Consider the following 15,844-nt stretch of genomic DNA (forward strand, 5'->3'; position numbering starts at 1 on the left):
TTTTGAAAGTTAGAAGGAAATAATACCATTGCAATTTTAGTAATTAAAGAAACCAAGGAACTGCAATCTTGAGTTGGAGGAATTATCTTTAACCTGGTGCTTAAGAAAAAGTTTATATAATTCGAGAGAAGTTCGTATTAGAAATTTAGGGAAAATCTGAATGAGGTTTCTGGATTTCATTTAATTAATTTATTTATATTATGTATGTATATACGTACATCAGTGAATCAAATCCTATTCTTACCCTCATTGGCCTCAAGGTATTTTTTTATTTGATTTTGTTTTGTTTTGTTTTTTGTTGTTGTTTTTTTTGGAGGAAATTTTTTGGAGGAGTCCTGCTTAGAAGTCCTAAAATAGAATGGAGATGAAAAGGCTTTCCTAAAGTTATTCATTAAGTCTTAGAAGAGAAAGGAAGCATGTTGGAGACTAGAAGAGAATGAGTAAATGTAGGGGGGGGGGCACTAGATTTAAAAGACTTTTTAGTTTTTCTTAAAGGAACTGTTATGCTCTATTTCCAAATAAATAGTAAGACAATAGAAAGTCAATTGATAGATTGATCCTTAAAGATCTAAATAAGTAATATATAGATAAATATAATGTTGAGTGCAATTATAGATGATTTTGATTAGTTAATTCATGATAAATTACAACCTTCTCTGAGTCAGTAATATTGTACTTGAAAATTTGTTTGATACTAGGTAAGAAGGCATTCCTTTGTTCTTGGGATTGATTGTTCTTTGTGGGTTTGTATGCTGCTATAGATAAATGTTAGAAGGTTCTGTATAGTTAATTATAGTTCTGTATTATTAGAGTAAATGGGATAAAATCATTTTCAGAAACCAGGGTAAACATTTCCATTTATGAGTCTTAAAACAAAATTGATAAAATGCCCTCTGGAAGCTGACTTGTTTTAAGATATATCTAAGTTTCAAAGATTCTTGCTGGATCTTTGATTTTTATAATTTTTCTTAATCCAATGATATATTTATATTAACTTTTTATCAATTATTTTAAAATTTCCTAACTATTATAAGTAGATTTAAGTTCAATGAATTAAGGATCGAATCTGAGTCCATATAAAAGGTATTGGGTTGGCCAAAAAGTTCATTTGGTTTTTCTGTAAGATGGGATGGAAAAACTGAATGAACTTTTTGGCCAACCCAATATGAATCTGGAGTTACAATGAAACATAAGACATGGGTTCCTACTTCAGAATGTTCACAATTTGGTTGAAGAAACAGCTCATTTATATAAATTTAAATAATGGAGATAAAAAGTTTGTAATTAAATTTTTTAGTTATTTATTTTTACTGGTCAAAATTTAAAGTGTATTTTATCCCAAAGTAAGCTTAAGAATTGAATTGAATTTGGGTAATAATATGTGTGCCAAATCTAATGCTTGTGGCCTCTCTCACCCCTTGCCTCCATGTATGGGTGGAAAATGTCCTGCCAGAAGATTCTGAGTTGAAAAAAGATGTGCCTTCGGATAGAGTGAGGGTCAGAAAGTCCGAGGCAAACTTAATTGGGGCTGGGGGATGACTTATTTAGGGGGATGACTTATTTAGAGGGATGCCAGTGGACATTCTCAAGCTCCAAGTTTCTAGAACAGGTTGCTTGTGAGGAGGAGGAGGGGGAGAAGAGAATGAGACTAGTAAAATACTTCTGCAATACTGGAAATGAGAAGACAGTGGAACAACATCTATGAACTGTTGAGAGAAAAGGACTGCAGACCTGAAATCATATACATAGTCCAACGTCAGGGCAGAAAACAAGATACTTTGGAAATACAAAAAGGTCCACCAACTATGGACCTCAAATGCTGAAGAATTCACTTGAAGTATTCTACCAGATAAAAATTGAAGCATAACGTAGTTCTGAAGATAAAAGAAGCAAATGATAATAGTAAACAAATGAAGTTTTATAGGAAACCCGTATAATATTGTAAGTTGCTAAATCTAAATGGGTGGAGTTAATAAAAATGTTTGTTCTGCTTTTATGTTGCTCTCATCCTCCTCCGAGTCCCAGTCCCAATCCATTCCCTATCCCCATCTCCCACACACTTCTTTACTATCATTTCGGTGTATCTTTAGAAAGGACGAGGTTAAAGCATGTGCTCAGTCTAACATCTTGATTTAGAAAATCTGTTCTTGAAATGCTATACTTCTTACCACAAAAGGCTGTTGTAAAAAGTTGTTGGTCAGGGCTCTGCAAGCAGCAGAAACCAGCTATGACAGCAGATTTAAACAAAAGGGGAATTCACTGACTGGGTAGTGGGCGACTCATAGGATCCTTGGGAAGGCTAGAGAATCAGGCTCAGTTGATTGGCTAAAGATTGTACAAAGCTTACTTCTCAGTGACAGTACTATATCTTTATTTAGAAGTAAATTGCCTTTTTCTTCTCTCTTCAAATGTAGGTTATATATTTGGGGAAAACTCCAGAAGAAGCATATAGAATATTAATGTTTGGAGATACATCCTATATTCCTTTCAGGTAAATATAAGAATGTTATGGTAGATTCATTTAATCAGGCCCTTGCCAGAAATATCTTGGTGGAGTTGTTTCTGAAAAAAGAAGACCTCATAAATAGTTATTTTGAGGTGGGTGCAAATAACACCATAGATCTAGATTACTCAACAGTGATGCTATTGACATTTTGTTGGGGGGGTGGTTGTCCTGTGTACTGCAGGATGTTTAACAGCATCACTGGCCTCTGCCCACTAGATGTCAGTAACACCTTCACCCCAGAAAATTAATTGTGAAAGCCAAAAATGTCTCCAGACATTGCCAGATGTCTATGGTGGTGCTAGTGGTAGTGGTGGTGAATCGCTCAGACATGAGAAGTCAGAACCCCTCTCACTGATGGAAACTGTGCTTTGTAATCAGATGAGAATCCTGGAGTTATGGTATGCAAAATCACTGTTTTCCAGTACTGCGGAGTTTTGGTCCTGAGGAGTTAAGAGATAAGTTTTTCCCAATAATCAGGAATTACTTCTGGGGCAGAAATGAACCCCCTTTTCCTAGGGGCACAGCCAGCAGAAATAGTGGGTGAGGTTGCTAATATAGCACCACTACTTGAAAAACCAAAATGGCTGTGTCATAGAGGTTGTAGATAAGTAATGTCTTTATATAAGTTAATGACATCCTCATCCTTATGTCAAAGTTACCAGGTGATTGTGTTGAAGATATTTTGAAAAAAAACCCAAAAAACTTGTGTTTTTTTTCTTTTTTTTTAAATCAAATGAAGTTCTAAAAGTTGCTCTTCCTGTTTATCAAAACACTTGACTTAGCTGTATAATTAAATACTTGTATGGTGCTTAAGTATAATAAGTGTGTGAAATGATTTTACTCATTGCATATTGTATTGAGAATTTCAAATATTGCATTATTCTTCCGCCTGCAAATTAGTTAATAGTTTTAGGATTGTTGCATATACCTCAAATGCCTGATTTTGAAGACATGGGCTTGCCTTTAAAGGGGAGGTTATGAACCTGACTTAATTGTGGACAAGTTTTGGGATGAGTGTCCCTAACCTTATGCAGAACCTGTCTCCTTAAATAACTCTGTAGGACTGTCCATGGATTTACTCCATGAATTAGAGATTTTTGTTAGGATAGTCTGCAGAGTTCAGTTATATATTGCACTAAAGGCTGCATGTATATTAGTGATTTAGCCAATTAGAAGAATTACTTTGGACCCAGTATCACTCTGCCTTTCTTCCTAGCTCAGAGATCATCTTAAGTATTCTTTGTGGTGGGTAGGAAGGGATGAAGGTTATTTTCTAAACTGGAGAGTGCTCCATTTTTCTTCTCAACTTATAACAGCAACCATATACTTCCTTCAGAAGAAGTGATTGGGTTTGTGGTCCCTGAGTCATAGGCACATTGCTGTAGTGATAATTTTGTTCTACAGAACTCTTCTTTTATAATAGTAATCCTTTATAATAGTGCCATTCTTAAAGTTTATGATGCAAGGTCCTGAAACAGGGATAAGCTTACACATTTCACATAATCTAAGTAAGGATCCATGAAACATTGTTAATGTAAGAGAAGTTTTGTGTTAATTTAAATACAGGGATGAAAAATAGAATGAATGTTGTTTACTGCCATACCCATGTTTAAATTCTTAAAGTTTGGCACTGAAAAATGTAGTTAGTTGCTTCTGGTTCCAGGAACAAAAATCATTAATTCTCTAAAAAACAGGACTTAGCTAGAAGCAGTTCAGTTTTGTGAAATTTGAATCTCTGTAGTCATAGATGCCAGACATTTAATGATTCTCGAAGTGTGGCCTGTGAACTAGTGCCAGTCTGTGAACTTTTTGTTACCAGCTTGTGATAAGTACAGGAATTGTGAGTAAGATTTTACAGCCTTTTTAGCAATTTAATAGAGTATTTTTATGTCTGTGGAATCAAATAATAGAAGAATTTAAGCTTGTATTTATGTGTTTTTTCCTTCCATTTTTCTAATAATTCATTTTTACTTACAAAATAAGATTATTGCATTATTGTGGGTATGTAATAGTACAAATATTATTGTATTTTACAAAAGTATCACCCTTTGACAGATTTAAAAATCTGTGCTTCACCACATTTTACTGTTCTGAAGAACGTACTAATTGAGAGTAGGCGGGTGGTCCAGTGGTTCCCTGGTGGTCCAGTGGTGAAGACTCCACACTCTCAATGCAGGGGGCCTAGGTTCAATCCCTGGTCAGGGAACTAGATCCTGCATGCCGCAACTAAAAGATCCTGTATGCCACAACTAAAGATCCTGCACGCCGCAACAAGGATCCCACGTGCTACAACTAAGACCAGGCACAGCCAAATAAATAAATAAATATTAAAAAAAAAAGAAAGTAGGCAAATCAGGATTAATAAAACCTGATAATATTTTGACAGAAATTATACTATAGTCTTTTATCTTTGCCAATTCAAGAGCATAGAATAAATATAACTGCTAACAAGGGATTGTGCAAGAATAGTGTTCATTTGTCGTTAGTAACTCCTTTTAGGCGCATAGCAATATTTAATTAGATGTAATTTAAGTTACATATAATTCTTCAACCACTGAGTTTTAAAAAATATATATATATGATTTCTTAATGAATTATATTAGATATTTCTCTACCTGTCTACCTGAAAAAAGTATAAAATATAGTTCAACATTTTCTTAATACTTTTGGATCATTGTTATATGAAGAGCATATACTTCTGTTCTTTGGTATTACCTATAATACTCCTTGCTTCTTAGTTGTTTTTTTTTGTGTGTGTTTTTTTGGGTTTTGGGGGGGGCTCTGTTCTTTATTTTCTTGAGAGGTAGTATTGCAGAGCTGCTAATAGCTTGGCTATTGACATCAGACAGATGGGAGTTTGACTGTCCGTTCTGCCACTAATATCTCCGTGGTTCTTTACAAATGTGAGCCTTGGTCTCTTAGTCTATAAGTGGGAATGATAGTAGGATCACTCTAATGAGGTGTGAGGATTAAGTAACATCCTGCTTATGAAACCCTTGGTGCCTGATCGTTAGATAACATTTGTTAAACATTCATGTTTTCTTCCTTTTAAAAACCATGTATAACTTAGACACAATTAAAAACTCTAACTCCTATGTGTACAGAACAGTAAACTCCTACATATTTACATGTAACTACCATCCAGTTCAAGATACAGAAAATTGTCAGCCCCCATGAAGATTCTCTTTTACCCCCTTTCTAAAAGTTTTTCTTATCTTTTAATGTCATATAAATGGATTCATACAGTATACATTTTTGGAGAGCTGGGATCTAGTGTTTTAAATATATAATGTCTGTGAGATTTATCCATGTGGTGGCAGGTGTTAGTATCAAGAGTTTGTCTTATTTTTATTGCTTTTGTAGCATTCCATTCTATGAATATACCACAATTTATTTGTCCATTATCCTTTTGATGGATACTTGGGTTATTTGTAGTTTTAGGCTATTATGAATGCAAGCTGCTATGAAAACTGTTATTTTTTTTAAACTAGTATTTGACATTGTTTTGCAGTTTCTAAGCAGTATTCCTTTATTGATTCTCATCTGCTTTTCCAAGTTTGTTAAATGATCTGTGACAAGGTTTTCCCCCTCACAAAGGCTTATATCCAGATTCATAGCTGCTATTTTACCATTTTGAAGAAGTCCGATTGCTTGGGTGGGAGGAAGGAGGTGTGGATGTGTTTAAAGTTGGAGGTGTTAATGAAATAAACATGAGTGAATAAAGAAAGATTCTTGTCTATTCAGATAATGTGGCAGAACTTTATCCAAGCTCAGATCAAAGCTTGACTAGAGCAGGGCTTGGCCCACAGTAGGTTTATTCAAAGTTATGCATTGAATAAATGCATCAAGTTGTCACAAAAACTGAATCAACATGCCTTTAACTTGATTGGAAAAGAATTATCATAGGTTAAGAAGATAATAATCATAGCTAACTGAGGAGACATGGTGAAAAACATTGGGATGCAATTTGAGAGTTCATCGTCTTTCCACTGATAATTTTGATTTAGACTAAGCTACTTCATTTTCCTACCTTAGCTTCCTTATCTTAGAAACATTCCTTATTCCATGAAGCAATTACTTGTACAAAACATTATTTGTGTTGATCCTGTAAGTCAGTGTTTCTTAAACTTGAACATATATCACAATAACCTGGAGGACCCAGCCCCACCCCTAGAACTGGTCTGGGTTGGAGCTTGAGAATTAGCATTTCTAACAAGTGGGGTGGATGTTGGTGCTCCTTGCCCAGGGAGTATATTCTGAGAACTAATGCTGCAGGTCATTTTATTTTTCTCCTTCCTGAATATTGCCAGTAAGCTATTGGTAAAAATCATTTTCTCGGTTGCATTGAGACCTTTCCTAGCTTTTGGAAGAGCAGCATTTAAATTCAAAAGCTTACAGAACAAAAATGGCACATTGTAAGGCCTTGCGCCCAGTCCTCATGAAGCCTAACATATACTGAAGTAAATCTAACCAATTCAGACAGTAATGTCTAAAACTGTCTTAGCTAAAAAGGATGCCCTTTTCTTTGATGTTAATGTTGCTATAATAGTCTATATTCTTAAAGTTTGTACAAGAACTAAACATTTTAAATGTGCCTTAATTTTTCAGGTAAGTGAATTACAATGTGAAAACCCAACCATGGCAGACAATTAATTATGGCTCCAGTAGCAGCCTGGTTCCACATAGGGACCAAATAAGTACCATTCTGATAGGCACAGTTGCTTGGCATGCCTAGAATGATCATAATAAAATACATTTTTGTCTTACCTAATTCTTAAAATTTTCACTTTATAATGAAATGACTCAAGTTAGCCAAAAAGGAGAAGCAGGTGGGAATGGAGGAGTGCCTTATTTTTCTGGACAAAATCTTAACTGACATAAGACATTTGTAGTAAGGTTACTAACAGGTGTTGATGCAGTGTTGGGTGGGGCTGTCTAACTTAATTTAAGCACTTCTCCAATGTAGAGTGATTCTCCTAACAGTAGTTGACTCCTTAGCTTCTGTGGTTTTATTGGTACTGTTGTCCTTTAAGAACCGGAAAGAAGTTATCCAGTTAAATTGTTAAAAAGTATAAGAGCATAATGAGAGGAGCAAAATGCTTTTCAGCTTGCACCTATTATTTCAAATATTATCTTGCTTTCCAAATTTTTTTTGCTACGTGGATGGAGATAAACACACACACACATGCGCACACAACATGCATATACAGAATCAAAAAGCAGTCTTTCCTGCTAACAGTTTGACACAGTATTCTCCAGTTGGAAGAAAAAATTCTAATGCCTTTCCCTTTTGAGGGGAGGAGTACATACTATTGAGAAGTTGAACTCAAGAAGGAACTTTTGAAGCTCAACTATTAAAGCCAAAAACAGTCTAGAGAGATCATTTGAAATTTAAGATGTGGTCATTATTGATCCACATCTATAAAACAGTATCTACTGGAATAGGTAGAAATTACAATGAACTGTATAACAGTGACTTATCCTTTATTTAAAAACTAAAAGGCAAGAATTCTTTTTTTTTGAGACTGATCCTGAGTATGTGTTTGATTTTAAATTCTAATCAACTTTGTCTTGAGATAAGTGTACAGCAGAAAATTAAATTAACTGAGCTATGTATTTCAATACTTTTGGAATTTCAGAGATGCTGCCTATGGGAGTTGCAATTTCTACATTACACTTCTTGACTGTTTTTATGCAGTAAAGAAGGTAAGTGACTCATAGGATACACCCAGTGTTGTGCTGGAGAACTTAAGTACAGTGCAAGGAAGACAGGCCTTCTTCCCCAAAGATCTTCCAAGATGTATATGATGTGAGAGGTATCCCATTTCCCTGCCAACATTAGAATGACACTAAACTAGAAAACAGATTATTCTGAATCTGAGTGCTTCTGTGCATGAGTTGGGGGAAAAGCCACTTGAACACAGGGAACAATAAGAAACAGTTTTGTAATTAGGTTCTAAATTCAGAATTGGTTTTGAATGTGTTATGATTTCAAAGAAAAACAAGAAGTAAATAGGTTACTGGTTTCTAAGTTCTCTTTGATTTATGTATTTTATGGGTCTGATTCCCATCAATTCTGTTTACAACAGACATTTCTATAACACAGTAACTGTCAAATACTTTTTGTATCTTCAAGCATTCAATTTCTAGTTCAACAGAAGTATTTGAGTAGCCCATTAGTTTGTTACTAGGTTTTATATAATCCTAAGTATAGGTCACTACTGCTTTGTGAAAGCTATTTAAAAATAACTCCTGTGTTTTATAACCAGGGCTACTTGCTGTCTTTGACTCCGGGGGACAACCGTCATACCACATTCTAAATAAACAGGGTCCCCTGGAGTCATGTGACGCAGCAGACCCTGGTTATAACACTCACTCCCTCGGGTATATTTCTTGAACATCAGGGCCGTGCAAGAAACTAGAATTGTCAGTCAGTAGCCCTTGGATCAAATAAGCCTTCAAAAACATCTCAAGTTTGTGTGACTTGTATTTTCAGAGGCAAAAGGAACCCAGGTTTACTTTCTTGTATAATGAAACATGGTGGCTTTCTGAGAATTTTGACAGAAATTTTATGGGTTAAACTGAGAGACCTAATTAGTATACAAATTCAGAGATTAATTATTATATCTTTTTTCCTATATAAGGCAATGAGGATGGACCTTAATTCTGGGGCCGAGTCCGGCAACTCTGGGGTGTATGGAGCTGATGGAGGTAGTTGCTGCAGGCTCTGAGACAGCTCCATGAGGCCGCAGTTTAGGCAGGTCATGGGCAGAGGAGGTGATCAGGAGATGGAGGGACAGTAGGTATAGATGACCCCTTCTAGTTACAGTTACAGTCCTTGCCAGATGGACCCCAGGGAGCTGCTGATGTAGCCAGCCATCCTTGTCCTTGATCCTAGGGCTCCCTTCTCTCCGCTCCCAGTACTTTTTAAAAAAAAAGAAAGAAAAGAAGAAGAAACACTTACGAGGGCCTTGGAAATGGTCTACTATAACATTGGCTTTGTTTTTATCAGATGTTATATCCAAAGTTTAATTAGCTATAAGTATAAATCAAAGATTGCTTTTTTCATGCTACATTTAATTTTATTCAAGAGACAACAGCTTCTGATTTTCCATTTAAACATTTTCTGTTTGTGACTGATCTTGAATATTATTGTGTATTTGAAATTTTTATAAATGTATCAATAATTATGTCTTGATTTTAGTAGTGCTTTTTTTAAGTGCTACTTCTACTTCCTTATGAAATTCAAATAATAGAAATTCCCTGCAAAGTGATACATTTTATGGTATCATTCTGTTATTTTATTGTATCACTCTGCTGTTGTATTATTATGTTATTGTATCGCTCTAGTCCAAATATGACATATATTGGGTACTCCAAATTCAAAGAAATAAAATTCATCGTGGATTTGGTCTTGGAATTAGGACTTAAGCAACTATATTTTATAAAATGAGTTTTTTTTGTTTGGTATTATAGCCTTCTTATTTCTCATTCATATTTCAGTAGTTTACATTTTGCACACTGGGTTTGCAGAATCACCCCTTTTGAACCAAGAATACCTTCTTGATCAAGAATTGTTGCTTACATACTGTCTGGCTCAGTAAGCTGGGAGAACGGTTGTCAGAGGCCGCCAGCTTGTCCTTGTCTCAGAAAATAGATACTGTGCTCATTTTGCTTAGCATGCTCTGCCCATTGCAACTCAGAGTGAGGCTACAGAGTAGAAGAGAAAATCCATGTATTTTTCCTTATTGAAAGAAGGGTTTTTTCCCTCAAAATTTTGCATTTTAGTGTTGATCTCTGGGCTGTTTTTAGTATAGGGAACATTAATCTTTTAATTCAAGACTGTTCAGAATTTGAAAGTGAAGATGTTTATGAAGTGTGTGGGATTTGTTTGATATAAACTAACCCATGGTTTCTTTCCTTTATATTATTTATTTAGCAACCATTGGGTTATTCATTATATTTGAAGCCTGAATGATATTGATCTAATAAACTAGTAGGATTACTTTGAAGGCCTGATTATTTAGATCTTGCATGGATAGGATGACTGATGAAGGAAAATAAAAAATAAAATTTCATTAAAATAAATATTGTTATAACTAATTTTCCTGATAATGGAAGCATTTAAAAGACATAGCTGACCTCCTTTGAAAACTACTCAATGGAACATAATCTAAATATAATAATGTTTTTCTGGGATGCCTCCTGATACTTATTATTAAGAAATTGGATTGGAAACTGTTTCCTTATTTGCATCTTTGTTATTGAAAGCTTTCCTTTGGATTTTAGGCAATGCAGTATGGCTTCCTTAATTTCAACTCGTTTAACCTTGATGAATATGAATACTATGAAGTAAGTTTTCAAGGATATTGTTTTTAACTCTTTTATGCATGTTTTACTTCCAGAAGTAATATTCTTATTTTTTGAAAAATCAAACAATTTAGATGTGTGTAGAGTGAAAAAAACTCAAGTCTTTTTTTTCTCTTATTCCTGTTTCTGCCATCCTAGTTCATATTGATTTTTGCATTTGATACATCTTTCCAGAGTGAATGAGTGTGCTCTGGCATTTTTCTTTAATTTTTGGTTTAAATTTTTTTATTATTGATGACTTTCATACAGTGATTAAATGAGATAATGTTTGTTAAACCCTTAGCATAGGATCTGATGAAATGAATAGCCATTATACATCTAATTAACTCGAAAATATTTGTTTTTGTCAGAACCTATTGTTTCTGTGAAGTCAAGACACTTTTGGATGCAAATTACAAAAAGTAAACACAAATGGCTTAAATAAAATGGGGAAAATTTATTGATTTATGTAAATAAAAAGTCCAGGAGCTAGTGTAACTTCACTCATGACCAGATTCAGGTACTCAAGCACTTACCAGAAATTGGGCTGAAGCTAGTTTTGTTCCAAGGTCAGTTCTCCCCAGCTGGGATAAAGATGGCTACCAACAGCTTTGACCTACCCGTTTGATTTACCCAACTCATTGGAAAAGAAAATTCATAGCTCCAGCAGAAGACTCTCGAATTCCTCTCCTTAGCCTGGCTTAGATCATGTCTCTAGCCCTGAACTAGGCTGTGTTTTTGGTGAGTGTGGGGGATGAGTAGGTGTAGAATACTTTGGCCATCACAGCAGTGGAATCAGGTCAGCCCTATCAAATCATACAGACCAAGAAAGGTGGGGTGGGGGGGCACAGAGAGGAGAGAGTCCAGGCAGGCAAAACCACAGGTGTCCTCTGTGTTTTTTAATGTAGTGTATTTTTTTTTTAATGAGTAATTTGATTCTCCATTCTACCTTTCAGTAGATAATGAGTAAGATGTTATGCTAAAGGTCTTTTCCAGCCAAGAATACTTGTGGAATCTTGTTTTTTGTTTTTTTTTATCCTGCTATAGTTATCTTGAGCAGACAGTCTCACTAATATTGGAGTGATTCCACAGACAGCACTTTATTCAGCAGTATCTTGAATCCTCAGATAACTGTTCTTTCACAATCAATTTTTAAAGTAACTATTATTTTAAACTCCTAAGTATAACTGAACTATTTTATTGATAAATTGGGTTAATAGTTACTACTAGTCATTACTGTGATGTACCAAACATATAAAAGCATATTGTGTGATTCATTAAGCCAACCCTGCCTTTACTTCTCTGTAATAGCAGTACATTTATAAAGTACAATACACATCAATATTTATTTACCATCTCAACTACTGAATACAATTGAATTGTTAACACTGTTTTTTGTGCTTCTCCTTATAAAATTAAACATTTAAAATAAAATATACTTTCTCTTTTTAGATAAGCAAAACTAATAAAAACACCAGTTGGTATTCCCTCAGTGTAGCACAGTGATGCCTTTATGTGTTTTTTACTAAGGAGTAATATAGGTGCTAATTAGCTTCCCTCTCGCTAATGCAGAAATTGCAGCATTGCGGGAGAGTAGCAGGGTCACCCACAAATGTCGTTTACTTTCAGTGAAACTGCATTGAGACACAGGGTAGCTACAGACCACCATGGTAGCTTTGTTTAGTCTCTATAAGTATATTTAGAAATTTTGGATTAGTGTTTTTCATTGATTCCACGATGCCCATTTTATCCTGTTTTGAATAGGAATTCTCTGAATTCAGGATATATCTTACAATCTATGATGCCTGTGATTCAATGAAATCTATCACACATTTCTCATTAAAAACTCCAAACTTCTGGTTTTACTTCAAAATCAGAACATGTGGCAATACTTGTCCTCATTCCTGCTTACATCTTTTAGCATGGAATGAACTCATCAATTCCCTTGGCTGATAATTAAGTGAAATAAATCAGTTTTGGGTTACTTGCCTGGCCTATAGATCTTAAGGGAACTCTTGATTTATTTCTTACCTGTTCTTAGGTACACGTATACATACACATACATTGATCTTGTTTTGGTCTTCCCTTTGCAGAAAGCAGAAAATGGAGATTTAAATTGGATAATACCAGACCGATTTCTTGCCTTCTGTGGACCTCATTCAAGAACCAGACTTGAAAGTGGTATGCAAATACATGGGACCAGTATAGTTCTGTTATTAAAAGTATCCATCCAGTATTTTCTTTTAAAAGAGGCCAAAGCTCGACTGTCTTAATTAAGTGTACTTGGACATTTTAGCACATCATTCTGCCTGGATTTTAACTTTTTAGATTTATTTTTTTCACAGTTATAATCAAACTGGTATTCAATCCCCAGTCCAGATACTGTTTCCACCCAGTTACAAGTGAAATTGTTATCCATTGTTTTCTTTCTGCATTTTACAGCATCTGGTGAATTTCTTTATGTAGGTTACCACCAACATTCTCCTGAGGTTTATATTCCATATTTTAAGAATCACAATGTTACCACCATTATTCGTCTGAATAAAAGGATGTATGATGCCAAACGCTTTACGAACGCTGGTTTCGACCACTATGATCTTTTCTTTGCGGATGGCAGCACCCCTACTGATGCCATTGTTAAAGAATTTCTGGATATTTGTGAAAATGCAGAGGGTGCCATTGCAGTACACTGTAAAGGTATGTTTCTAGTGTTGGTTAAAAAATGGTGGACGTGAATGTATATGTGTGTAGAAACACACCATACTCGTTTAGATTATATGCAAGGACACATGAAGATGCCTTTGTTTTTTATAGAGTGCTTTTTTTTCCTTTTGTGATTTACTTTTTTTTCTTAAAACCATTTTACTGAGGTATGACTGGCATAAAAAGGCTGTACGTATAAAGAATGCTTTTAAAACCCTAATTTCATATGGAAAGTGTAGTAAATTAAGTTGTATTCATGGGTAATACTACAAAGGCTTATCACATTCATTTATTCATCAAATATCTATTCAGTGCCTACTTTGGTAGGTTCTGGCATATGTCAGTGAGCAGAGCAGACTCCAAGAGCTTATCTTTTGGACTTTATATTCTAACAAGTTGCTAGGCTTTCAGCAGCTAGAACAGTGCTTGGCACTTAATAAATATTTATTGAATGAATGTGACACTTTGCTTATGAATTTAAATCTCCTTTGCTAATTATCCAAGGTTGTCACTCAGAAGTTCTACCTTCCACAAAGCACTAGAACACAATTCAGCCAGGTTTTTTTTGCCACTTTCTAACAAGGATTGCCTTTCTTCCGGTTTCCATGTGAGTCCGCTGGAATCACCATTAACGTCTGTATTCCTCCTACTAACAGCCCCTTCAAGGCAATCTAGGTTTTTTCTTTCTTTTTTTTCTTTATTTAACATCTTTATTGGAGTATAATTTCTTTACAATGGTGTGTTTATCTAGGTTTTTTCTAACATGTGCCTTAAAACTCTCCCAGCCTTTAGAATTCCAATGCCAAAGTCACTTCCACATTTTTACATAATGTTTCAGTAGCATGCCACTTCACAAAATCTGTATTAGTGGGAGTTTTCCAGAGAAACAACTAGTAGGATGTATATATAGAGAGAAGGAGATTTATTATAAGGAATTGGCTTATGTGACTATATAGGCTGGTGAGCATAAAACCTGCAGTGTGGACTGGCAGGCTGGAGACCCAGGAGAGCCAATGGTGCAGTTGCAGTCCAAAGGCTGTCTGGTAGAGAATTCCCTCTATCTTTGGGAAGCAAGTATTTTTGTTCTGTTCAGACTTTCAACTGATTGGATGAGGCCCACACACATTACGGAGGGCAGTTGGCTTACTCAAAGTCTACCAATTTCATCCAAATACACCTGCCAGGTTGACACATAAAATTAACCATCACAGGAGGTAATGATACTAGTCTAGACGAGAGTAAAGGAGGACAGCAGGAATAGAGTGGGAAAAAAAGTCCACGTGCAAATAGGTATAAAAGTAGAGTAAAAAAAACAGTTGGATGAGGGAGAAAGTACAAGATTTTAAGCCTGTATTTTTGGAAAGATGGTTGTTCCATTAACTGAAAACCCAGAGTATAAAACACTGCACTTACTGAGAATCATCACTTAGAAAGTGATTTTCAATCTTGGCTAAACATAGGATCATGTGAGGGATTTTAGGAATCTCTGTGTCCAGGCTGCATCACATACCAATTAAAACTCTCCAGTTGGGCTTCCCTGGTGGCACAGCGATTAAGAATCCGCCTGCCAATGCAGGGGACACGGGTTCAAAGCCCTCGGCCGGGAAGGTCCCACATGCTGCGGAGCAACTAAGCCCATGTGCCACAACTACTGAGCCTGTGCTCTAGAGCCCGCGAGCCACAGCTCCTGAAGCCCTGGCGCCTAGAGCCCGTGCTCTGCAACAAGAGAAGCCACCGCAGTGAGAAGCCCTTGCTCTGCAACGAAGAGTAGCCCCCGCTCACCACAACTAGAGAAAGCCTGCACACAGCAACAAAGACCCAATGCAGCCTAAAATAAATAAATAATAATAAAAACAAAAAAACTCTCCAGTTGATTGTACTGTGCATCAAAACATGAGAACCACTGTTGAGGGGAGCAGAATCATGGGAAGCTTTTTAAAAAAATTCTACCTGCCCAACAAAATTCTGGAGCATATGACACCAGGTCTCATTGGTTTGTTTCTTTTCCTAGCTGGCCTTGGACGAACAGGCACTTTGATAGCCTGCTACATCATGAAGCATTACAGGATGACAGCAACCGAGGCCATTGCTTGGGTCAGAATCTGCAGACCTGGCTCAGTGATTGGACCTCAGCAACAATTTTTGATGACGTAAGTGGATGGAGAGCTTTTGTAATTCCTCAGGAACGCATGGGTCTGGAAAGTGATGGGAAGTAGAATTTTCCTTAGGCTCCAGTAACAGCAGATAGTCTAGTAGGAGAAAGTTGTTTGTATGTATCTTTCTGGA

General features: G+C 35.8%; 1 protein-coding gene across 6 annotated transcripts in view; it reads left to right on the plus strand.

Annotated features, from left to right (window-relative positions):
- CDC14B (cell division cycle 14B) overlaps positions 1–15,844 on the plus strand; it is a gene marked incomplete at both ends in the record, with an annotated part of 104,617 nt that overhangs the window by 73,437 nt on the left and 15,336 nt on the right. For all 6 annotated transcript variants that reach the window (XM_079707137.1, XM_079707140.1, XM_079707138.1 and 3 more), the window contains 6 exons: positions 2,415–2,491; positions 8,146–8,212; positions 10,796–10,858; positions 12,949–13,036; positions 13,322–13,552; positions 15,570–15,708. In XM_079707137.1, the coding sequence (XP_079563263.1) occupies positions 2,415–2,491; positions 8,146–8,212; positions 10,796–10,858; positions 12,949–13,036; positions 13,322–13,552; positions 15,570–15,708 (665 nt within the window). The remainder of the gene's footprint in view (positions 1–2,414; positions 2,492–8,145; positions 8,213–10,795; positions 10,859–12,948; positions 13,037–13,321; positions 13,553–15,569; positions 15,709–15,844) is intronic.

This window comes from Hyperoodon ampullatus (assembly GCF_949752795.1).
Source record: "Hyperoodon ampullatus genome assembly, chromosome: 6".
NCBI classification, from domain to species: Eukaryota; Metazoa; Chordata; class Mammalia; order Artiodactyla; family Ziphiidae; genus Hyperoodon; species Hyperoodon ampullatus.